We start from the raw sequence: 26,712 nt of genomic DNA on the forward strand, positions 1-26,712 counted from the left end.
TCCACAACATCTCAAAGATTCCACATAATACTCAGCTAAACAGAACAGTAAATAATGAGTACCGATTTTATCAGACAGAAGAAGTATAGCTTCAGGCTGACAGCTGACATACCACCCACCATTCTCTACAGGTAAATGGGACTCCTGAATTATAGCCTGGGAAGGAGAGAAGAAAGGAGATGATGCTGCCAGCCTGCTGCAGACCTGAGCTCCTAGAGGCATCTGGTTGACGCTGTACAGCGATGCTGGGCAGAGTGGCTGGGAATGGCAAAGAGGCTGCTGGAGAAAAGCCTCCCAGTGAAAGAAACTGAGTTCTGTTTCACAATTTCCAAGGCAGGATAAATGCCAGGTCTCAGCCTGAACAGAAATAACCTTCTTTAGCTATCCCCAAACACCTCCAACTCCAACTGCAAGGGGCTTATCAGGCTAAGGACTGGGGAATCAGCCTACAAAAACAAGGTGTCTCCTGAGCTCTAATTAGTGAACTGAACAAGCTTAAAGGATGACTGGGATCAGGCAATAAAAAAAGGGGGCTAACGGACTGTATTTCACCTGTAGTCACCCTGAGGCCAGAGAACATATTAGGAAAAAAAGAAATTAGAACCAAAGTAGATCCAAAATGGTATGTCTTAGAGCAATATTATCCTTGTGAAAATTACAGTGACCTCTAAAGAGAAAGTGAAAACTGCAGAAGGTGAGAAAATGCTTAGCTGAGACCCTTATGGAGTCACATCTGGATCACAACAATGGCCTCCCAGCCCAGGGCCCTTGCCTCTAGTCACCCCTCCCCCAGTTTTTCCTGCAAAATGGTGGGACATTCATCTTCCCCAAACTTTCCTTCCATCGTATTATCATTCCATGCTCAGGAAAGTTAAATGCATCCTTGCTGTAACTCTTAGAAAGTCAGCGTCATATATCTAACTGTCCTCACTCCTTAGCACAGACCTTGGCTCAAGTCGGGATATTTACTTACTTTTGGACCAACAAGCCCCGAGGCTTAGCAAGAGCAGACAGGACCTGTGCTGCAGTGTCCAACAGACTTGTTTTCGATGCCAGCTCTGCACTTGATCAGTGGCAGATCTTATTCATGTCATTTGATTTTCTCAGTCCTAACAATAAAACAAGGATAATGCCAAACCTCACAGTAGTTGTCATGACAATGTGTCTAAAGTGCCCAGTATTACAGAGCCTGTAACACGATGAAAATTCATTGATAATATTTTTTGCTTATTAATTATTTTGTTTTCCAAATTGTCTGTGACATGCTATTTGTGCTTTAGTATTTATAAATGTAAAATAAAAAGGAAGCCTAGACTATCACCTTATCAAGATGAGGGAACAACAAAATGTGTCTCAGGAAAACCAGTCCAATTCTGATGAGGGAGGACAGGGCCTGGAGAAGTTCTGAGAGTAGGTAGCAGCTATATGTGCTGGCTGGTCTCCTTTTGTTTGCAAAGCATTACAATTTGTCCTAACTGCCATCTGCATTTTCTGTGACATCTAAGCTGTTCCGTGACTTCAAATGACAACAGTAATGGCAGCTCTGTAGAAGGGCTCAAATAGAAGACACAAGCCTCAACAGACAGAAAAGCCCATCCCATAGAAAGTTCTGGCATTTAAATATCACTATGTTGGATCCATAATCATTGCCTGTACAGTGCATGTTTTCTCCAATCTGTCCTGTAGTGTGACAAGGCTAACAGCATACAGCTGGTTTTATACCTTCTAAGTTCTTCATCAGAAGACATATTTTACACGACTATGACTTTGATCCATTTTGTGAAGACACCAGGTGAGTTGTGCACGAGGCTGTGTAGGAGCATCTCCCAGGGGCGCTGTTCTGTGTGTCTGTGTTCTTTTCCCCAAGGAGCTGAACTCCCATTTGTCTATTCCAGTTTATTCAAGGAACTAAGGTAAGTTTCATCCTCAAAGAAGTAATTTAAAAAGAAAATGAAGTTGAAAAGGAGATTAGATGGTGATCGTCATCTTGCTGTCCAAATTCAAATTTCCATTAATCTTCAGGGCATAAAAGGCATGGAAAAGCTCTTCAGGGCATTATAAACACAGAAATGATAACATATAAAGAGTAGAGAGCGAGAGCAAATTTAGGATCAGAACAAGAGACTATATTAAGAAAACAGAAGATAACTGATAAGTAGAAATGATAGATTTGTTCTATTGAAAAATACCAGTATATTCTAGAAGCAACAGGAGAACAAAAAATAAAGAAGTTTTCATTAATACACTTTTTCGGAAGCTGAGTACCATACTCCAAAAAGAAGAGCTATACTCTTAGCTTCGTATATGACACAGAAAAATGAATGCCTGCCCCAAAGGAATCAAGAATACAATAATTCACTAAAATCAAGAATACAATATTTTAGGAGGGAAGAGAGGGAACTTTCACCATAAGGAAACCAAATGTCTGCTTAACCCAGATGAAGAGACCTGGTGTCCAACAGGCGAGGGGAAATGAAAAACAACCTTATTCAACGTCATATTCACCTTTTTTGCACCCTACAAATTGACTCAATCAGGAGAAAGGACTACATGTATTTTTGAGTCCAGGTCTCACTGCATCATAAACATAGGGTTGTTTCAAACCAACGCTGTGTGGAGCTATTGCCTTAACAGAGTCTGACGGCCAAGGCTAGAAACCCTGGTATGACTCCGACTAGGGATAAAAATATTAAATTTCAGAGCATGTCATCAACAGAGGACTAAACGAAGCTTTGGAGACGGCTTAAAATTTCAAAAACAAAGAGCTTCAGCAATTTGAATTATTAGTTTACTGGTGCCTACTAAGAGAAGAGGCATTTAGTAAGTTCCCAAATAAACTCTATAGACCCAAATTAAATAGGCTGTTAGAACCCTGGGAAAGATTCATAATATTCCACCCTCTTACCGTATTTCTGCCAACACCTCTTATTTATCTCTTGCAGCTGCTTCTTCAAGGTCTCTACTCTTATTCTCCCATACTAAGCACTCCTGACCCTCTCCACATTATCCCATATAAAACGTGCATCCATTCCTTTAAATACTTGTTTTATTTTAAGGCTAGTGCATTTTGTGTCCTCTCCAAGAAATATTTGCTTTTTTCAAGTCACAAAGACATGCTCCAATGTTTTCTTCTAGAAGCTTTATAATTTTAGCTTTTATAACTCATGATCCATTGAATTAATTTGTATGTATAACGAGAGGAGGTGGTAGACGTTACTTTTTTCCATGTGTTTAGCCCAGTTGTTCAAGTACCATTTGTTGAAAAGATTTTCCTCTCCCCATTGAATTGCCTTGGCACCTTTCTTGAAAATCAGTTGACCTTATATGTGTGTGGGTTTATTTCTGGATTGTACTTTGTTCTGATGATGTATTTGTCTAATTTTAAGTCAGCACCACACTGCCTTGATTACTGTAAAATGTATAGTAATCCACTTCTAGATTTCACAGATAGCCTGATGCAGAAGCCTAAGACCTAAGTTCTAGGGCTGACTTTGGCATTAACTAGCTGTGAAATTTTGAACAAGTCATCCAATTTCTCCATGCCTTAATTTATTCATCTGCAAAGCAGGAGGGAGTAGATAAGGGTTGCAAATTAAAATAACTTGGCAAATAATTTCGATCAATTAATCTGGAAGTTACAACACAATAGAGAGTGGTGGGGAGTGTGTCAAAGTTCATGTCCAGTCTAAAGATGAAAGTTACCACTCAATTCTAGCTTGCAGGAATGTAAGCTTGCTGCTGCCAGAGCTTCTGATTTTTCCAGAGAAAACAGAAACCTGAATTTTTATGTGAAATCTTCTGACTTCTACAGCATTAAGCAGGCCAAAGAAAATACAGATGCTCAGCCCTTGAGCTGCCAGTTCGAGACCCATGAACTAGCAAACCTCTCAGAATGCTTATACTTCTTTTACAGAGTTACTTGTAAAGAATAAACACGGTAACATACAAATATGCCTAGCACTGTGCCTGGTACATAATAAATATTAAGTAAAAGTTCTGTCTTTTCTTCCAGATTAAACATTCCATAACTTGTATCCCAAATCTCTACCACAAGACCCACTCTTTTTATAAGCTAAGAACCATCTCCTCCCTCAAGCCCAACTATTAGCTCACTCAGCACTGAATTCACAATCTATCCTGTGTTGGAAAGTTCTGGTTTTCCCTCCAGAACCTCCCTCTACCTTTCTCCAGTTCAGTTTGTGCCCAGGAAGGTTTACTTATGTGAACTTCATGAACAGGGTTTTTTGTTCTTGGCCAATAGAAACATCAACAAAAGATTCAAGGGTGGGAGAAGAGTGAAGTTTCAGTATGTATTCTCCCAGTGCCCTACCTGCTGAGTTACCAGGGTTGACTGTGGCCTAAAGCCATAGCTTTCTTCAGGCTGCTTTCTCCATAGAGACAACCACCCTCTTTGGGTTCCATTAACTATTTTCTCCTGTTGACTCTTCAGCACAAGAAGTGGTAATAGCTCTCATGTTCTTTTAAAACCTGCCCACTCAGTTGAAAAACTCATTCAATTTGAATGTGCAACGTCATCTTGTGTATAGACATTGTCTAATATGCCAACCCCTCACTCCAAATAGAATTCCTTCCCCTGTTCCCTTTATCAATAAACAGTACCAATTAACCAGCCTTAAAATGACGATCCTCTAGTAGAAAAGAAGGTTTTCATGCCACCCTTAGGCCTTATTCTTCCCTAAGGATGAGCCAGGAAGAAAGGCAAGAAACCCCATTCACCAAAGAGGAGGGGGAGTTCAACAGGTGGTTAATTTCAAGGAAAATGAGTTAGTCACATTTTCTAGGAGTAGAGTATCAGATGGAATAACGTTTACTGCTTTTGTGACTGCAATTTTTCCCCCTTTGTTTAACCAGGCCAGAAGGGTAAAGGCTCAGGGCTGCTCTGTGCAACCTTCTTTCTCTCCTTTGTGAATATTCTCTCCTCATTCATGCCTGGATCCACCAGCACTTTCTCCCTGGCACTGGGTAAAATCTGAATTGGTCTTTCCACACCATCAGGGGAAGATCTCCTATCCAGGCTGACCTTAATAAACATATAAAGCTGTTTGGCCTGCTTTGGATCTAAGCTACTGATGTATATATATAGGCTGCTTCTGGTGTCTTACAAAGTTTTCCATGTGGCTCACCCCAGTGTACTGCTATTTTGCACTGGAATTTCAAGCAGAAGTCTCTGCTAATAGTAGTATTACTCTGCTTTCTCTTGCATTTTCTTTCAAGTATCTAGTGGCCTCAGAAGCAGGAGGCTTGGATGCACTAAGGCAGAATTTGTGGACTCCTGATTATACTAGCATAAAATAGTCTCCTTGCCTCTTAAATTAATATTAGGAAGGTAGCACCAAATTTGCTTACCTATGAGGCTGGACTTGACCTCAGTCTCTTGGTTCCTATTGACTTTGGTTTGCAGACTTCAACTATGGAAGAATCTAATATGACATTTATTCATTTTCTCTGGAGAGTGGCCCTGGGAGAGAAATTATTTTACAGAAATAAATTCATATCTCAAGGGTATAAGCAAAGATTTGAATTATACTTTTTATTTTTATTTTTTGGTACGCGGGCCTCTCACTGCTGTGGCCTCTCCCGTCGCGGAACACAGGCTCCAGACGCGCAGGCTCAGCGGCCATGGCTCACGGGCCCAGCCGCTCCGCGGCATGTGGGATCTTCCGGGACGGGGGCACGAACCCGCATCCCCTGCATCGTAAGGCAGACTCTCAACCACTGCGCCACCAGGGAAGCCCCCTTGGATCTTTTGAGTTAGCTGGGTTATTTGGGTTTGCCTCCACATCCTTTCCAGGTCTGGTCTCTGTGTCAACTAAAGGTAAACACAGGACACTTGGTGCTCTCAGACGTCTCAGTAAATAAGTGTACAGTGAGGACTTACTCTGAGCATAGCAACATGCTGCACATTATCAGGACTATTGTAAAGTGTGTGTGTGTATGCGTGTGTATGTGTGTGTACACTCCTTTCTATCCTCTCCTCTCCTCCATAACAGTGCTAGATACTGTTCCAATCTCATTGTACATCTTTTCTCACGATTATCTTGTGAGGAGGGTACACTTACTATTGTGATTTTACAAATGAGGAAAATGGGGCACAATGAAGTTAAAAGCATCCTGCTCTAGGTCACAGTGGTGAGCTGGGGTCCAAACCTAGGTAGCCTGACTCCAAATCCAAGGCGTTTAACTATTATTTTAAGTACTAATCTGACTAGATCAGAATTTAGAACTCTGATTGGGCTCTATTATTGCAGTCATTGTCTCAGTATAGGTTAGAAATTCATGAACTTGCAAGTGCGACTCCCTCATTCTCTTTGTTTCCATGTAGCAGGAGTTAAAGATAAGCCTATATGGCAGAATGCTTCTCTCTCTCTCTCTCTCTGCCTCTCTGCCTCTCTGTCTCTCTGTCTCTCTCTCCCCTCTCTTATCTCATATACACATGGAACTCTCATTGACCCAGTCTTGGGCAGCTAATAGGAAATTTGCCTTGAAAAGAGGCTTCCTCTTAGGCCCAAGTTTCAGGCCAAGACCCAGCTTACCAGATAGGTTTACATTTGGGATTAGCAGCCACACCCTGCTACAAATAAGACACGTATTCGTTTCCTATGCTGCTACAACAAGTTACAACAAACTTGGTGGCTTAAAACAGTACAAATTTATTATCTTACAGTTGTACAGGTTAGAAGTACAAAGTAAGTGTCACTGGGATGAAATCAAAATGTCAGCAGGGCAGTATTCACTCAAAAGGCGCTGTTCTCTTGTCTTTACCAGCTGCTACTGGCCACCTGCATTCTTTTGGCGCACAGCCCCTTCCTCCATCTTCAAAGCCAGCCCTGTACTACCTTTAAATCTCTGATTCTGACCCCTTGCATCTATAATCACATCTCCTTCCTCTGTCTCTGACTTTCCTGCCTTCCTCTTATAAGAACATTTGTGATTACACTGGATCTACCCAGATGATACAGGATAATTTCTCCATCTCAAGATCCTTAAATGAATCACATTTGTATAGTCTCTTTTGCCGTATAAGATAACACATTCACAGGCTTGGGAGATTAGGGCATGGACTAATTCCTTCTAGTACAATTTTCCCCCTGGTCCCCAAAGATTCATATCCATCCCACATACAAAATACATTCACCATAGCCCAATATCCCCCAAAGTCTCACCCATTACATCAACTCTAAAACAAAAAAAATCTCAACTTAACTTGATCAGTTCCAAAGTCCCAAATTTCAGCAGCAAAATTATCTGAATCAGGTATGGGTAAGATTCATGTAATCTATTCTGGGGCAATATTTCTCATCATCTGTGGACCTGTGAAACTAGAAAACAAGATATTTGCTCCCCATATGTAATGGTAGTACAGGCATAGGCTATCCATCATAATCACATTCAAAAAGGGATCAAATGGAAGGGAAAAGGAGTCACTGGTCCCAAGCAAACTAGAAAACCAGCAGGGCACACTCTAGTAGGTTTCAAGGCCTGGGAATGATCTTCTGTGACTTGAGGCTTTATTTTCTGGGCCCAGGACTCCCCTCTCTGAGTCATCTTTCCATTTTCATGAAGGATAGCATATGTTTGCAGCTGAGTGGTTTTATCAGCCTGTTTCTTGCCTGTAGAATTTTGGTAGTCCAACAGCTTTCTTTCATTGCATTCTCTGTCCCTTTCAGTCTAAGCTGGAAGTGTTCCTTTTGGTATAAAATTCTCTAGATCTTTGTGGATCTCCTGTGTGTCCTGTGGATTCACTCCATTAGATAAGAGGCTCCTTCACAGATCTTTCCTGGATAATCCCATCTCTATTCCTGGCTTCTGCTCAGATAGCTAAGGAGATCCATGAGTCATATGCCTGATCTCTTCCAAGATACCTCTGTGTGACAGGATATTCTGACTGCTTCTTCTAAAGCTCTAGCAAAAAGTTGTCCAATCACAGCATTGGCTTTTTCTCCAGGGCAAACTTTCCTCACAGTGAATCTCCTTATTTTAGCATCTCTTGCAATCTGGATACACAGAACTTCCCAAACTCCCAGTTCCTTTTTGTTTAACAATTCTTCCGTCAACCTATCTCTTTCCTCTCACATTTTATTATAAGCATCAAGAAGAAACCACTCTGAACCTTCAACAGTTTGCTTGGAAATCCCCTCAGCGAAATATCCAAATTCACTTATAAGTTCTACTTCCCACATGATTATAGGAAACAAATCGAATAAGTTTTCTGTAATTATATAACAAGGGTACATTTTCATAGTTCTTACATGTCCCTCATTAACTCTTGAGCCCTCCCCGTGAGTGCCTTTAATGCCCGTATTTCTACCAACAGTTTTTATGAAGATTTAGGTACTCTCTAAGATGATATAAGTTTTCTCTATGAATCCTCACTTCCTTCTGAACCCTCACTAGTAGTCATTAACATCCATATTTCTACTAACGGTCTCTTCAAGGCAATATATATGTTTTCTATTATTCTGCTCAAATTTTTTCCAGCCTCTGCCTGTTTCCCAATTCCAAAGCCACTTCCATTTTTTTTTTTTTTGGAAAAAAATCATTCATTTATTCATTGTTTAAACACTAACCAAGTACTGCATACACACACACACACACACACACACACACACACACACACACACAGATAGAAATGATGCATCCTATGCAAGGTTTGTAAGAGTTTAGAGATGAAAAAAAATTGCTCTGTCCTTAAGAAGCAAAGATATTTGGATATCTTAGTGGAAATGAGAATAAGTATTCGCTTCACAGGGCATTGTGAGGATTAAATGAGTTAATGAATACAAACTCCCTTTACAAGTCCTGGCACATGATCAATACCCATTTCTTGTTATTACTAACATCAGTTGTTGGTGGAACTGTAAGAGATTACAGCCCAGGGGTTCTCAAACTTTCACATGCATCACAATCACCTGGAGGACTTGTTAAAACCCCAAATGCTGGGCCTCACACCCCAGAGTTTCTGATTCCATAGGTCTATGGTGGGGCTTGAGAATTCGCATTTCTAACAAGTTCCTAGATGATGTTGACACTGCTATGTGGTCGTCACACTTTGAGAACCCAGGTCTATTCCGCCTCCTCATTTTCCAAATGAGTAACCAAGTTTCAAGGGATTTGAATTGATTTGCCCAAAGACTCATCTCTAACCAGTTCTTCTAACCCCCACCTATCATTATTACTCTGATGCCTCTCTCTGATAACTGCATATCATATCAGAAATTTTTATTTTATTAACCTTAAAGAAAGCAGTTTTATAAATACTATGTTTATACACATTTGTACGTGGATAGGTGAGAGGAGGGGAGAGATCTCTGGACAGGGAGGCTATACAGGTGGTCACCCGTACAACCCGTATAACTCATCAATCAGTTTGAAAACCACTAGTATTCGTTCCCTATTGTAGGGTAAAACATTTCCTCCCCAATTTTTTTTTTTTATTTTAAGTCATACTCCCCCAAAGGGGGAAGGCCCTGGGCTGTGGAATGTAGAAGTCTTAAACATAGAAGCTCCAACAGTGAATATTTAACTCAGTTTCTGAGCATCAGGAATTCAGGCATGACTTAATTGGACGCTCTGCTTCAGAGTCTCTCACAATACTGCAGTCAAGATGTTCACAGGGCTGAGGTCTCATCTGCAGACTTGACTGGACAAGGATCTGCTTCCGAGTTTACTTACATGGTTTTTGGTAGGATTTGGACTGAACCCCTCAGGTCCTCACTAATTATACTGGCCAGAAGCCTCTCTCATTTTCCTTGCCCTGTGGACCTCTCCAGTATATTAGCTTGCTTCACCAAAGCCAGGGAGACAGAGGTAGAGAGAGTGTGCTGGCAAGATGAAAGTCACAGTCTTTTGATACCGATCATAAAGGTGACACCCCATCACCTTTGCCACAGTCCATTGGTTATAAGCAAGACACTAGATTCAGCCCACTTTCAAGGCAAGAGGATGACACAAAGGTGCAAATACCAGCAGTGGAGATGACTGTGAGCCATATCCAAAGCTACCTGCCACACCACTCATATAAACAAAACTCTTCATTTTACAGATGAGGAAATTGAGGCTCAGAAACAACAGATGGCTTCAATACGATCACATAGCCAGTCTACATCCCTGACTAGAACCCTAGTGCTTCTGTTGTATAAGTACAAAATTCTCTCCATTTCATCTCTATTGCAGACATCACAAATAATAGATCGATTAAAAACAAAAGAACAAGAAAAAAATGTTCTGATGGAATAAGAGCTTATAAGTTTACCGTTCCAAAACTGTAATTCTAATAGAATTTGGAAGGCATTTGCCTAATCATCACCGTAATCAGGAACCCAAGAAATAAAAATGTAATAATAAAATAGTGCTAACGAATAATCACTTATTGGGTGCTTTGTTCAAATAACACAAAGATAAGCATTTTCTTTTGGATCTTATCTATACAGTCTAGAAGGCAATTTCCTTATCTCTTTACCAAGAGAATGTATATCTCTCTAGACCCTATGAGGTTCTCCTATATCTTTCAAAACTAAATGTACCTTGTAAATATATATATCATAGACCTCCTCAAGTGATACTTATTCCCCAGACAGCTGACTAGAAAAGGCTCATTTCAGTTTCAGTAAACATTTATTAACCACTAATTGTAAGTAAGGTATATGCCAGGCTCTAAGGGATCAGCAATGAACAGGACAAGAGGGGTTAATGCTCTAATGGTTCTTCAGATCTACTGGAGAAAACAGACATTTTTAAACTTTATAGATAATTAATTCATGTGCAAAATGCTTGGAAGGTAGAATACAGTTTGTTATGGGAGAATATAATAGTGAGTTCTAACCTAACACAAGGGTGTAGAAAGAAGTGATAATTAAGCTAAGATCTGAACTGGACTTAGAAATTTGCATATTCTGTTCCCTGATCTAGGCAAACGGGTAAAGCAAGAACATCCAAGGCAGTCTCCAAGGTGAGAAAGCTGACTTTATTGGTAAGATGAAATCACAGAAAATATCACGAGCTCTCTTTACTCATGATTGGGAACTAACAAAATAGTCATCATTACTACATTCGGCTGTTGGCAACAGTTTTAACTGAGCCCTGGGTCTGTCACACTTGGCAATTTGGTTCTAGAGTTAACCTGACTTCTTGACAGAGGGCATATGTCTGGAGAGTAAAGCTCATGGAAGTAAATCTTCCTTTACTTAAAGCAGGGTAGACATCCAATTATTGACTTTGGGACAATTTCCCAAATTTCCAAAATGAATACAGGTCAGGCGCATGCCCCACGGGTTGAGAAGGTTTATGCAGGACAGATGGGTACTTTTCATGGGGAACAGACTCCATAGGAGAAGTAAACTTCCCAAGGAGAGGTTTTAAAAATTAATCATTGGTAATTTTCATTAATGATGAGTCATTAGTGCTAAATCATTCGCTTCCCAACAACAATGGGTAAAGGGATGCATCAGAACAGAGAGCTCTGAGTAAAAGCTGGGATGCCAGCCACTCAGGAGAACTGTGCCCCAGGCCTCCCTGGAGGGTGACGCATTTGCTAAGTAGGAAATGCAGCTCTCCCAGAGGAAGCCACAGCACAGTATTTTTTTACAATGCCATCTAGTGGACATTAAAATCATTGCACAAGAGTCCAAACACCTATGTTCTAGTCCTTGCTCTGACAGTTAGCTCAAGCCAAAAAGCTACCAGTCCCTGAACACTTTTGTTTAGTGAGTACTACCAAACATCATTTTTGCCATTACAATAACCTGTAAGTCTCCTTTATCTATAATATGGAGGGAAACAACAGCAACCTCTCAGAGTTGTTATGTCGATAAAGTTATTTTCAAAGGCTGGAGTTGTAGTACCTGGTTAATGGAGAATAAAGGCAGGAAAGGAGGAGAGAAATTCTTGAAATAGTCAAGAGTAAAGATGGTAAATGGTAAAGATGAGCTGGTCAGGAGCTTCCTATGGGTGTCCCAATGTAACCAAGAGATGGCCGGTGTAGAAGAGAAAACACAGACTGAGGAATAGATAAAGATGGATCAAAAGCTGATTCCATAACTTAATAGTGGTGTGACAACAGGGAAGAGGCTACCCTTTCTGAATCTGTTCCTTCATCTATAAAAAGTGGTAGCTATACCTACCTCACATTGATATTTCTAAGATTAAGAGAAAACGCTTCCAAATAGAAGATGCTTATGGATGTCAATTCCCTTCCCACTTTCTGCATCAAACCCTCAGCTGGTTTTAGGGCTCAAATAATTCGTTCTTTTCTATTAGATCACTTGAAGTTAGGGTTTTGGCTCTTCCAAATCCTCTTAATCCCTTCCCACCAAGTTCCTACTCTGACACTCTTCACTCCAAGGAAGCAACTCGTTCCAATCAGTCTGTCCATCACAAGTCAGACATTTCTAACTAGCCTTTTCCAAGAAGTTGCTAGAAGGCTATTCATACTTTTGTCCGCTCCTCGCAGAAAATCTATAGTAATTGTTCTTCCCATGGGTCACCCAACACAGAGAAGAAAGCTGCAGCAGCCTGCTGACTCGTGACCCAGAAGATAATTTGCTCAGCTGATACTTTTTTCTGCCCATTTCCCCCCATTCTTCTCTCACCTTCAAAGTTTTTTGTTTTTAATTCACTGGAACATCAGTCTGTTGCCCTCACAGTATGAGACAGCTTTTTGCCTCTCTATCCTGCATGCCTAAGTGAGTAATGCCCCGGAGCTGGGAGAGTAATAAAGGATGATAAGGTTTTTAATTCAATGCTGAGAAAAATAAGTATATGTCCCCTATTTCTATGTAAAGGTTCATTCTTAGTCGGAGGGACATGCCATCACTTCAAAAAGGCTCCCTTCCTTCCTGGTTTTGGTCTGTTCCTCTTGGAGACAAAAATAATATTTTCCTCAGCAAAGGTGATTTTCCTCCTGTGAAGCCTGTGGACAACTGAATTGATTTTGCAAGCAAAACAATTTTAGAGTCTATTTATCTTCTCAGGATGATCACCTTCACTAAATCATTTTGTCATCTCTTTGCTGACGGTTTCTGTAACAGAGAAGATTGTAGGCCTTCATACTTTATTTTTTTTTAACATCTTTACTGGAGTATAATTGTTTCACAATGGTGTGTTAGTTTCTGCTTTATAACAAAGTGAATCAGCTATACATATACATATATCCCCAGATCTCCTCCCTCTCGCGTCTCCCTCCCACCCTCCCTATCCCACACCTCTAGGTGGTCACAAAGCACCGAACTGATCTCCCTGTGCTATGCAGCTGCTTCCCACTAGCTATCTATTTTACATTTGGTAGTATATATAAGTCCAGGGCCTTTGAAACAGAAAACTAGATACGGAATAACACAATGGCATCCATGTAACTAGTAGGAGTTAAATGTTTTATTATTTTAACACTCTAGATTGGTTTTCTCCAATAGCTCTCCAAAAATGATTTTATAGATAAAATTTAGTAAAAGTGAGAGTTACTATAAAATAGCTATATTGAAGACTCAGTTTTTTCACATTTCTTTTTCTTCCATTTGGAACATTGAAAAATAGGCTTAAGACATGAATTTCACTTTTTCATTATAAAATCAATGCATATACTGGTTAAAAAAGAAACAACATAAAAATGTCTAGAAGAATTGAAGATGAAAAGTAAGTCTTCCCCTACCTTTATCCCCAGATATAATCTGTATATAGAGTTTTATGTGTATAAGTATATAGGCATATACATAAATAAAATCCTATTACCCAGCTTCTTCCATATAGTATATTTTGGAGATCTGTTTATACCAACACTTATAAATCTACCTCGTGTTTAAGTGGCCACACATCACAAATATTTCTGCATCTATCATAATTTATTTACCCAGTCCTGACTGATTTTTTTCAGAAATTTTAGCAAATAACAATTACAAACTATGCTTCATAGAACAGCCTTTAAAATCTATCTTTATATTTTTGGATGGGTAAAACTGCATGATATAGATGAGCAGTGGAATTGTTGGGCCAAATGGTAAGAGGGGCGAGAGCGAGGATGCAAAGCTTTCCAGTTGACATGTTTGCAAGTCCAGTTGACAAGCAGATGCTGAGTCTTTGGTACATCTACCCCAATCTTTCTGGGAGACTGATGGAACTAAAAATCAGTACAAGGTAGATTATAATCACATGAATCTTGCCACTTTAAATTCTCTACCATTTCTTCGGGTTTTTTGTTAATTTGTTCATTTTAGCTTTTCCCCATTTCCCCTCTTCTTACCTTCTCCCTATTGAAGTAGAAGGGAATAGCTTGGATAATATCATAATGATAGGAGAGGACTCTAATCCAAGTTTTGACCTCCTGAGCCTCCCTGACGCCACTGAGGTGTGGCTGGTCTGGTTTTGTCTCTGGACTTTCTTCCCTGATACCTGATAAGGTTGGCTGACCTGTACCAGGTTTCGAGCGTTTGCAGATCCACTGCTGACAACCACCACGGACTTGACCATTGCCTCTGGTCATGAATTCCCTATACTTTACAGCCTTCCTGTACTAACCCCAGATTTCTTCAGTCCACTTGTCCTCTAAAGCAATTCAATGCTTCTTGATTAAGGCACAAAGTACTTACTGAATTTCCTACGTGCTATGTCCAGGCTGGGGACAGCTGAGAGCACCATCTCAGGCTCATGCACATCAACACCAACCTCCCCCAAGGCTGCTCTACAGCTCCTGGGCTTCACTGCACGTGGCAGGAGGTGAAGCCCCAACCTGCATAAACTCCGGTCCTCCCTCCACCTAATATCTTTGGTTCTTTGGGGCAAGTAAGTGGCCACAGGAATTCTATTGTCATTCTCAGGGTCCCAGGTTGTATCAGAACCTAATCTAATCCCCTTCTGATTTTCTCTATTTTCGTCCACTTCTTTTACTTTATTTCCTCTCACAGTTTGGGAGAGCTTTTGCCATCATATACCACCTCTCCCTACATTATGGCTTTTTGAAAAACTCTCTGCTCAGATCTCCAGCTTAATTCTTGATACGTAAAGGGAAGTTTTCAGAACCTTGTAAATTCTTTATTCTCTTAGTAACACCAGTCTTTCAAGATTATTGACTTGCTATGGACTAAACAAAAGCCTAGTTTGTAGCTCAGTGGTTCTTATAGTTTAGGGCCTCTCTGCCCTAACCTGGAAGCAAGGCTTATTACTGATCAACAGGTGGAGAGCCTCAGAATGTCATGATTGACTGGAAACCAAAATATACAGGGAAAACTTCCTGGAATCTATAATATTCCTTTCCAAAAGGTCCAATACCAACACCTTTGGCATCAGGTATCAGGAAACACATACTCCAGAAATGTGAAGCAAGGGGCTAGAAGACAGTTAGCTAAGCAGGCTGCCTGAAGGATCATCGAAGTCTGCAATAACGGGAGACAATCCTGCTGGCCTTCTTGGCTTGCCCACCAGGGTGTTTTTTCTTAGTCAAGCAACACTCATGGAACACCCTTCAAGTATTTTATGTTGATGCTTCTTTAATTTTATAGGCTCCATAAAGTTCAAGTTGGTTTACAGAGTGGCTGCCCATGATTATATTCTTTACCCCCAGCCAGGCCCCTGGGCGCTGGGAATATATTTTCTCCCCCTGCCCTAGAGAAATGGTATGAGCAGGTATAGCCCAGGGGCCCATCTAGGTCCCTGGATACACATTTCAGTAAGTTTGAGTTTAAACATTTTTGTATGATAATTTATGATAATTGCCCAGAAGTGGCAATTATATGGATAAGAGGTTCGATAGGGGACCAGAGTCTTTGACAATATCTTTTATTATTTTCACATTTTATTTTTTATTAATAAAGAGCACTAAGCCTCATGCAAATACAGAAGTTCAGAAAGAGTCACAAACGCTATCAAGAATGCAAAAGAACACAAAGACCCCAAAAATGAACCAAAACTGTACCTGACTCTCAGAGTACCCCTCCTCCTTTCTACCTACCCTGACGCTATTCCCATATCAGTTAACAATATTTTCTTAACAGCAAAAAGAGTTCTTTTGTCAGACTATCTCCATCTTATCTTAGCAGGTGAATAAATCATCAGGAAATCTCCATCTCAGTAGCCATGTGAGAGAGAAGAAAATCACATGAACTCAAGAGTAGGGAACAAAAATATATGTAAATCTTTCAATCTGTAACACGAAGATTAGACCCTAACACACAGTTTTTTTTTTTCTTCCTTCCTCTCTTCCTCCCTCCCTCACTGACCTTCCCTTTCTTCTCTCCCTTCTTCCTTCCCTTCCTTCAGTTCTTTTTCTTTTTTTTTCCTTTCCTTTGTCTATCTTTTTTTTTGATCTTCCCTTCTGTGTCTTTCCTTCATTCTTTCTGTTTATCTTACTTTCCCTCCTTCTTTTTTCATTCAATAAACATTTGAGCGCCTACTATGTAACAGGCACTATGCTTAACACTAGCTATAAGAGAAAATAAGAGAGAAAGGGCCCTTGCCTTCTCAAGTTTACAATCTAGTAAGTGGGGCTCACTGCATGCTGATAAAGTCAATAAACACTTCCTTCACCTTACGGCTCTTTGTATTTCTAAATAGAATGGTTAGGAAAATCATCAGCGCTAAACAGCTCTAAAGAAGATTACTTCCAGTGCAGGGGCCACTAACTATAAAGTCCTATAGGGCCACAGCAAGATCCTTTTCGACCCATCTCCTAGAGAAATGGAAATAAAAACAAAAATAAACAAATGGGACCTACTGAAACTTCAAAGCTTTTGCACAGCAAAGGAAACCATAAAGAAGACCAAAAGACAACCCTCAGAATACGAGAAAATATTTGCAAATGAAGCAACTGACAAAGGATTAATCTCCAAAATGTATAAGCAGCTCATGCAGCTCAATAACAAAAAAACAAACAACCCAATCCAAAACTGGGCAGAAGACCTAAATAGACATTTCTCCAAAGAAGATATACAGATTGCCAACAAACACATGAAAGAATGCTCAACATCAGTAATCATTAGAGAAATGCAAATCAAAACTACAATGGGATATCATCTCACACCAGTCTGAATGGCCATCATCAAAAAATCTAGAAACAATAAATGCCTGGAGAGGGTGTGGAGAAAAGGGAACACTCTTGCACTGCTGGTGGGAATGTGAATTGGTACAGCCACTATGGAGAACAGTATGGAGGTTCCTTAAAAAACTACAAATAGAACTACCATACAACCCAGCAATCCCACTACTGGGCATATACCCTGAGAAAACCATAATTCAAAAAGAGTCATGTAAAAAAAAAAAAAAAAAAAAAAAAAAAAAAGAGTCATGTACCAAAATGTTCATTGCAGCTCTATTTACAATAGCCCGGAGATGGAAACAACCTAAGTGTCCATCGACAGATGAATGGATAAAGATGATGTGGCACATATATACAATGGAATATTACTCAGCCATAAAAAGAAATGAAATTGAGCTATTTGTAATGAGGTGGATAGACCTAGAGTCTGTCATACAGAGTGAAAGTCAGAAAGACAAATACCGTATGCTAACACATATATATGGAATTTAAGAAAAAAAATGTCATGAAGAACCTAGGGGTAAGACAGGAATAAAGACACAGACCTACTAGAGAATGGACTTGAGGATATGGGGAGGGGGAAGGGTAAGCTGTGACAAAGCGAGAGAGAGGCATGGACATGTATACACTACCAAACGTAAGGTAGATAGCTAGTGGGAAGCAGCCGCATAGCACAGGGAGATCAGCTCGGTGCTTTGTGACCACCTGGAGGGGTGGGATAGGGAGGGTGGGAGGGAGGGAGACGCAAGAGGGAAGAGATATGGGAATATATGTATATGTATAACTGATTCACTTTGTTATAAAGCAGAAACTAACACACCATTGTAAAGCAATTATACTCCAATAAAGATGTAAAAATAAAAAAATAAAAATAATTGAGTGAAGCAGCTCATGTCCAAAAACAGAAAGATGTAGGGTCTGTGGCAAACTGGAAGCACATGGCGCATCTGAATCGGGCAAGTGCTACTCAGCTCTCACTGATGGTTTTCATGCAGCAGTGTAGCCCTGTACTGCTACATCTCTGGCTTTTTCAAGAGAAAGTACAAATATCCATTGTAGCATAATTACCTCATTTTAAAAACACCATGTCGCCCAAGCAGGAAATATCTGAAAGCAAGATGCAACCAGGGAATTAACAGCTTATGGACCCGTCTTCTAATTATTCATTACCCTCAGCTTGTCTTAATAGGGAAGCCATCCTATCAGATGTATGGCAAAAGCCAGCCCAACCCGAGTCTCAGTCTTGGCCTTTTAGAACCCAACACTTGTGACTTCCATTAGGCCATATATCTTGTAGATTCTTATAGTAAAAATGAATGACAAGGAAATATTGCCCGAATAGAATTCTATAAAAGTATGTTCTTCCTTTAAGTCATCTTTAGGTCTAGTAGAGAAGGACAAGTATTGAGAAGTAAGGCCCTGGGTAGTTAGCAGGGTTGATTTCTATATTTGCATGGGAGTTATTGAAAAGTCTAGAAATTCTTTCTAGCCAGTCTAATGCACACCCTAGCTTGACCATCTGGCCCTCCCTTTCAGCTTGCGTATTCGTTTGAGGGTAATGAATACCGAGATGATGACTTCCTCTGCCAAACCAAATGGAGGCTTGTGACCAAGCCTCTTGGTCACATCACAAGAATATATATATAGTATCTTTGACAGGTTATACCTGTGATTATCAAACTGTTTTTCTAGTTCTGTCTTCCAGCTAAATATGCGGGTCACAAAAAAGTTCTGGCTACCCTCTGGAGCAGCATTTCCTAAAATGTGTTCTATGGAATTCTAGACCCAAGATGCTCTATAGAAAAAAAGAGAGGGAGGGAACTCCATATTCATATATATTTAGGAAATACAGTAAGATATACTATACACACAGTACACCATAAATATATACACACAAACACATATATGCAAATTTTTTGGAAACTCCTCAAAAAAACTGGCACATCAAAAGGTGTAAGAAGTTATAAATATAAAATCTTGATGAACTTTTGAACTTTAACTCAGTGTTTTTCAAATCGATACAACAGGGAATGCTTTCTTATGTAATACCCATTCACATACCATCAGAACACACTTTAGACATTGTTGATTGGAACTAACAGTATGATTTCCCACAAAGGTGAAGTCATATTTAACAAAAAGTAATATACATCTTCATTTATGTCAAAATGCTTTTTGAATGGGTTTATGTTTCTGCATTTTCTTTACTGAACTGATCCAGTTTAAGACATACTCTAGTGTGGGACCCCAGCAATGTCATCATCAAAGCAATTTATATAGCAATGTACACATTACATAGCATTTTCACAAACAGTTCTTCATTAAACCTTTGGGACAAACCTCTCAGGCAAATATCTCCTGCACTTTGTTTGTTCATCTCAAAATAGGGAAAACAAATGACCTGCCTAAAATCATCAGCTGATGTGAGATTGCAATTCTTTTGGCTCCTGGTACATAGCTGCCGCAAAACCCTCATTCAACTCTGTAATTCCTGATGGCTCAGAGTTTCAACTGCTCTTCCAAACTTCGGGGCTTGTGGCCATAAGCGTTTTCTATGTTGATAATGACAGTAATCAAAGGCATTTTGGCTCATGCTTAGAAAAGAGGCAGGCCCATCAGAAATTTGTGATGAGTGTAAATTAGAAAGGCAAAGCAACATAATTCATTGTAGAACTCCTTCACTCATGTGTAAAGAGAAAAGCTATCCATCAGTTCAAACATTTGTACATGGAAGTTACTGTAACAGACAGGTTAGGAAGATAAGTAAGACATATCCCCCCCCCCGCTTCAAACAACTGGTGAAGAAAAGCAACCAACAGCTTTAAGACAAGGTGCATGACCATCTTCCAAAGGAGGAATTCAAAGGAGAGAAAAAAAAATGTGGCAGCCCAAGCAAGGAAGCTGAGAACTGAGAAAAAGCCACTAAATTTCAAACCTGAAGATGTCTGACCAGTGTCCTTAGAGAGAGCAGATTGCTGTGGAAGTAGGTCACAAAGGGTTAATTCATAAGTGGTTACACCTGAGAACACGCACCTCCAGTCTAACCTAAGTTTAGAATTTATTGTCAGAAATCGCAGAGCTTTGGATAAACCTCATTAGCTACAACACTGCAATGTGTTAAAAAAAAAAATGCTTTCATACCGTCCTTCTTTTCAACCTTGAAGACAGGAGAAATGCTGTATTTTTCCACAGGCATAAATGAGTTTGCCTCTGCTACTTCTGAGCAGGAACTAAAGGATGCTCTCAAAACGCCTCAGCTTCTCCCTAAGACATACGGGCTTCCAATGGCTGACCACAAACAGCCCAGCTCTGTATGTTAACCAGGCCAGGATGAAGGGAAGTCCCATAACTCCCTAGCTGCAGGTATCCTCTATCTGGCCTGACAGCTGGAAGCATGTACAGCTCTGATGTGCTGGAACCAGGAAGCTCCAAGGGCAGCCTTGAGGGACGCAGGGAAGGCGTGAATCCAGTACTCTGCATTTGTTCTGTCTTTGAACCTGACTCATTGCTGGCCTTAGATGTCCTCCCCAAGGGAAATAGTAATGACAGTGGCAACAGACTATGTTTTCCATACGCCACACAAAGCTTAAGTGTCTTGCTATTACATCTGAGTGTATTACTATTCACGTAACCCCCGTAAACTATTCACGGGCTCCTTGCGATGCTCCGTCTCCTCCTGTCTAGCCCATATTCCTACTCACCCTTTCGAGGTCCTCCTCGAATTAGTCTTTTTCTTTTGGGAGGTCATTCTGACTGCTGCAGCCCACAAACAAACTTTCCCAGTTACACAGTGCTGTGACTGTTTTCCAAATATTTCAGATACGACCTCTGCCTTGTCATTAGAATCCAAGTAATTGGATCCAACGATCCAATCCAAATAACGGGACAGCTATGTAACTGAAAGGCTTATGTGCTAAGCACCGTACCAAGCTCTACGAAGGGCCTATGTGACTGAAACTAGCCTCTCTCTTTTACAGGTGAGGAAACTAAAGCTCAGAGGTTCCCTAATGCAGCACAAAAATGATGAAGTCAGGACTTGATGCTAACTCTGTCGTAAAGCCCTTGCTTCGTCCAATTGCCCCACTGACTTTCACATTGGAAGTTACAAACTACGTTATATGTGCTAAGGCTTTGTGTATCTTAGGCTTAGATATACTATTCCATTTCTCCAAAGGTTAGAGGGTAAAAATACTTTGTCAACCAAGAAAGTGAAATATCACCTGTTGAAGCATGAAGGACAAATTGCAGCAAATAAAAAGTCTTCAAAAAATAAAGCCATCTAACAAAAATGTCTGATCAATAGTGGCAAGGGTTCTATATGCTAATGAAACCAAGGGCTATATAAAAAATGTCTTCCTTTGTTCTACGATACCTCCTCAGTATTGAAGAGTATCAAAGAGACGTAGCATCTTCCAGGCACGTCAGCCTTAGTGGTAACAATAAAAACCGGGGCTTGCTGAAACATCTCTACTATTCCTAGAACTCGAAGCCATCCTGACATTTCATTTCTAGTTTCTCTGACCTTTTATTGTCTACTTTTTGCCAGGTACTGTTACGCAAAGGTGATGCTGTGTATTCCTGAGTACACTGTCTAATGGGGGAGATATTTTAGGGAACATTTGCAATAGAGTATGGTGAGTATATCAGACATATAATAAAGAACAGTGATGACACAAAGGAAGGAGTAATCAACTCTGCTTAAATGAGTCAAAGAAAGCTTTTGCTGAGTTGCTTGAGTTGGACTTTAAAGAATCAAAGGACCACCAGAAATTGCCAAGAGTATTTAAGACAGAGGAATAATATTGCAAACACACCATGGCATGAAAAATCAGAGCATTCCTTTCCTCTACAGTATAAGAGGCATGAGACAGAATGGTGAGGAATGAGGAAAAGAGGTAGGCAGGACTATGCTGGCTTCCATAAGGCTCCTAGGAAACAATTTCTTAATCTGACTTGAAAAAATTCATTAAAGAGCTAAAAAGAGGTTTGCTTGTTACTATAGTATACTTTCCAGAGAGGCCATATATTGAAAAGGCTGATAGAAACACAGATTGTTCAACTAGACGTGCTTAGGAGAAAGGCGGGTCTCAGCCATTCTTAGAGCACAGGAACATGTGTATATTCAGGCCAGAGAGCGTGAAGAGCTGGAAAAGCTGTAGATGCCAACACCCTGGGATACAAACATGACTCTACGGGGTTAGGAAAAGAAGCTGAGCCTCGAGTTTGTAATTTCTGGCTACAGGTCCAACCAAGCAGCTGAACACCATCCATCTCACATTCTTTCATTAATTCAACAAACATTTGTTGAGTTCCTACCACGTGCAAGGCCCTGTTTAAATGCTGGTAATTAAAAACAAATGAACAGAGCAATTTCCAGGCTTCATGGAATATTCATTCTAGTGGAAAGAGACAAAACAATACACAGAGAAACAAGTATATCAGAGGATGATAAATGCTATGAAGAAAAATAAAACAGGTTAAGGAGTCCAGGAAGTATGGGAGTGAGTGGAAGAGGAATACTATTTACGTAGAATGGTCAGAAAAGGCCTAACAGGTGGTGTTTGAACCGAGACCTGAAGGAAGTAAAAGAATGAGCTGTGAAGCTCTCTGGAGGAGAGCATCACGTTTGGCATGGTAGGGAATCAGTTAGGACGGCTGTGTAGCCCAAGAGGACTGGTGAAGAGAGAGAGACAGACGGAGAGGGAAGGATAAAGATGAAATCAAAGGTGACAGGATAGCAGCAAGTAGGGCCTCAGAGGAAGGGTGACTGCAAACCGGGCCAGCTTACATTTATATATGGCTGTTGTCTGGACATAATTATTAATAGCATCTTCTTTCTTTCCCAAAATAGTCCCACTTAGGTTAATAAATTATATGGTCACCCTGCTCACAGGTGATTTTAAGAGTGCTGGCTCTGACTCTGAATAAGATGGGAAGCCTTTAGAGGATTTTAAGCAGAGGGATGCCATGATCGAACTTACACTTCAAAAGAAGCACTCCAGCTTCAGGGATGAGATGCAAGGGTTAAAGCAAAGAGACCCTGTGGGGAGGCTATTGAAATCATCCAGGCAAGAGAAGAGATGGTGTGAACCAGGGCATAAGTGGTAAAGATAGCAAGGAGCAGCAGATTCTGGTTATATTTTGGTTTTCTTGGTGGTTTTTTTGCGGTACGCGGGCCTCTCACTGTTGTGGCCTCTCCCGTTGTGGAGCACAGCCTCCGGACATGCAGGCTCAGCGGCCATGGCTCATGGGCCCAGCCGCTCCGCCACATGTGGGATCTTCCTGGACCGGGGCACGAACCTGTATCCCCTGCATCGGCAGGTGGACTCCCAACCCCTGTGCCACCAGGGAAGCCCCTCTGGTTATATTTTGAAGGGTGAACTGATAGGATTTGCTGAGGGATTGGAAGTAGGATGTGAAAGAATGAGAAAAGCTCAGCTATGCTCTGCGTGTCACTGTGTGTTCTTGGTGATTATGTCTGGCCTTTTTGCCTAAGGAAAAATATAATTGTTGTTTGATTTTTTTTTTTGTTAAGTATTTTCAAATTTGTAGAAAAAATTGCAAGGTCAGAAACAAAGAACATCTATAAATCCTTCACTCTTTTCCCCCAAGAATGATTCCAAGGTTTGGGGACTGAGTACTTGTATGTTACTTACCTATTTCTCTTGCAGAAGTAGACAGTCCTTAAGACCTAGGGGAAAGTTTCGCCAAGTTTGAAATCTCACAAAAAGCTAGCAATGCTTTTTGACTCCCTTGTTCCACACCTAAGAATCTACTCTCAATGTAGAATGGTGTAATACAAGTAAAAACATATGTTTCTAGGAATCCTAACAGTATTATCTAGAAGACAAGAAAATGTAAATAATGGAGAAGTTAACCCTTAGAGACAGACTTTTATAAATCATGGCATAGTAACAAAATGCAAGAAAGCAGGCCTTCAAAACTAAAATTACATAGAAACATGGACAATTATAAATATGATAGGTTAAAATGGCATACCTACAGAGGAAAATGTATACTGATTGCAATACTGTAAAAATATTTATACATATGACAGCCAATATGAAAAAAATTATTCACGGTGTTAAGACAGTAGACTAATGAGTTACCGGATTTTTTAAAAATTGTTCATTCTTATTTTATTCTTTTCAATAACAACAGAAGGAGGAAGTATTTGACTCAGGAAAAGACTTCCTACTTTGTTTTTCTGTTTTTTACATCTTTATTGGAGTATAATTGCTTTACAATGGTGTGTTAGTTTCTGCATTATAACAAAGTGAATCAGTTATACATATACATGTGTTCCCATATCTTTTCCCTCTTGCGTCTCCCTCCCTCCCACCCTCCCTATCCCACCCCTGCAGGCGGTCACAAAGCACGGAGCTGATCTCCCTGTGCTATGCGGCTGCTTCCCACTAGCTATCTACTTTACGTTTGGTAGTGTATACATGTCCATGCCTCTCTCTCGCTTTGTCACAGCATACCTTTCCCCCTCCCCATATCCTCAAGTCCATTCTCTAGTAGGTCTGTGTCATTATTCCTGTCTTACCCCTAGGTTCTTCATGACATTTTTTTTTCTTAAATTCCATATATATGTGTTAGCATACGGTATTTAAGACTTCCTACTTTGATTCAGTAAGCCAGTTTCCTACCTTTTCCTCTTTTTTAAAAAATCTCCTTTCCTCACTATCTCCTGGCCATCCCAATCCACAGAATGAGAATAAAGAAACAGCAAAGGGGGCTTCCCTGGTGGCGCAGTGGTTGAGAGTCCGCCTGCCGATGCAGGGGACACGGGTTTGTGCCCCGGTCCGGGAAGATCCCACATGCCGCAGAGCGGCTGGGCCCGTGAGCCATGGCCGCTGGGCCTGCGCATCCGGAGCCTGTGTTCCACAACGGGAGAGGCCTCAACAGTGAGAGGCCCACGTACCGCAAAAAAAAAAGAAAAAGAAAAAGAAACAGCAAAGGGAAGAGAGGGATAGGACACAAAGGAGAAGAAGCAGGAACCATTGATTTCTCCCTTGAAATGGGTCTCACATTCCACCAGGTGCACATTGCCTCCATTCCATTCTGCCACTCCCATCCAGTCAGGGCCCTCCACCCCCTGGACTCTGAAAAAACCACCTAGGAAGTCTCTTCCTTCTACTCCTGTGACTGCCTGCTCACAATTCTTCCACAGCACGCCAGTCAAAGTAATTCTTAAAGCATATATCAGATTACATCACTACTCTTGTTCTAACTGTCCTCTATCTCAGTAGTTCCCCTTTCCAAATCCTTAGCAGGGTCTAGAACAGCAGTTCTCTGGGCATCCCTGAGACCAGTTCAGGGGATTCATGCAGTCAGAATATTTTGATAATAACACTAAGCCGTTATCTGACTTTTTTACACTTGTTTTCTCATGAATGTACCAACTGAATGCAAGATACAAGAATCCAGCTGTCTTTTATTAAGCCAGGTATTAAAGAGATTTGCAATTCCGTACCAGCCTGTAATAGCTCCCTATTTCCTATCACAACAAATTTTGAATATTTGGCATGATCTGACTCACTCTTCTTGTCCAACTATACATTTCTTCCTATTCCTTACACATACCCTTTCCTCTATTCGGGTCAGCATCTTCAATCTCTCCGAAACAGCTATGTTCTTCACCATCTCTACACTCTAGTTCCCATAGTACTCTTTCCCAAGATTTCTTATCACTTGCCCAAAATCCACCCAACCTTCAAAACCCAACTAATGTCATCTCTTCTACTGGGCCACACAGGATACTCCAAGCATTCATGATGTCCCTTTATTCTATGCCATACAACTTGGCACAAGAATTGGAAGTCAGTTTCATCTCAAGCACTAAATCCAATCATTTGTTAGTGTTTGTCTGAAACACATTGTTGAGAAAGATGCTGAGTCTTAAAAGGGAAAGGAATGCCATGATTGATTAGCCGTATCAGCCAGTGGGCCCTGGCAGAGGGAGAAGGATATACTTAGCATTTACTAATGGGTTCCTGGGCATCAGTTCCATATAATCTCTGCATGTAGCTAATATGGCCCAATATTCCTATCACCCAGTCTTTCCTTAGTAAAAAAACATGGAGTAACTTGAATCCTGAAGGTAGGAAAAGTTTTGATTAGCTCCTCCAGTCTCCTACTAACTTCAAGTAAGAGCCCAGCAGAACCCTCTGACCTGGCTTCATCCATCCACTTTACAGCTCTCTCCTCCCGACCAAAGGGAGAAAGAGCTGTAGGTAGCAGGTTTGGGGTGTCTCACTTTTCTTCACCCTCAAGGCTGCATTGCAGAAATATTGATTCCAGCTCTCTGGGCAAGTTTATTTGCCCCTTTTATCCCTAACACATTTTTGTCTACTCATTACCAAAATCATCTAAATGGTACATTTCCTAAGACTGGAGTGTGTCTCGCAACACGGCCCCCACCACAACACACTGTGCCCAGGACAGAACTAAGGTCAAAGCAGGTGCTTAGTATGGCTTGAATGAAAAAGAGGGGAAGCAGGCAACTACCTTATGATTTTGAAGCTTAAGGGGCATTTTGTCATGACACAAAGGAAAGCACAATGATTCTGGGATATTCCGTATCCACAATCAATTTCACTTGCCATGTTTACAACACCCCTCTCCCCACTTTGAATGGAATTCCATCCAGATTTCTAATAGCAACAATC

At 40.7% G+C, this 26,712-nt stretch overlaps 1 protein-coding gene across 1 annotated transcript in view; it reads left to right on the plus strand.

Annotated features, from left to right (window-relative positions):
- Window positions 1-1,761: 1,761 nt before the first annotated feature.
- FSHB (follicle stimulating hormone subunit beta) overlaps window positions 1,762-26,712 on the plus strand; it is a 38,771-nt gene continuing 13,820 nt past the window's right edge. Inside the window, exon 1 of the mRNA XM_065882421.1 lies at window positions 1,762-1,792. Coding sequence (XP_065738493.1) covers window positions 1,762-1,792 — 31 coding nt within the window. The remainder of the gene's footprint in view (window positions 1,793-26,712) is intronic.

This window comes from Phocoena phocoena, chromosome 8 (genome assembly GCF_963924675.1).
Source record: "Phocoena phocoena chromosome 8, mPhoPho1.1, whole genome shotgun sequence".
Classification (NCBI taxonomy): Eukaryota; Metazoa; Chordata; class Mammalia; order Artiodactyla; family Phocoenidae; genus Phocoena; species Phocoena phocoena.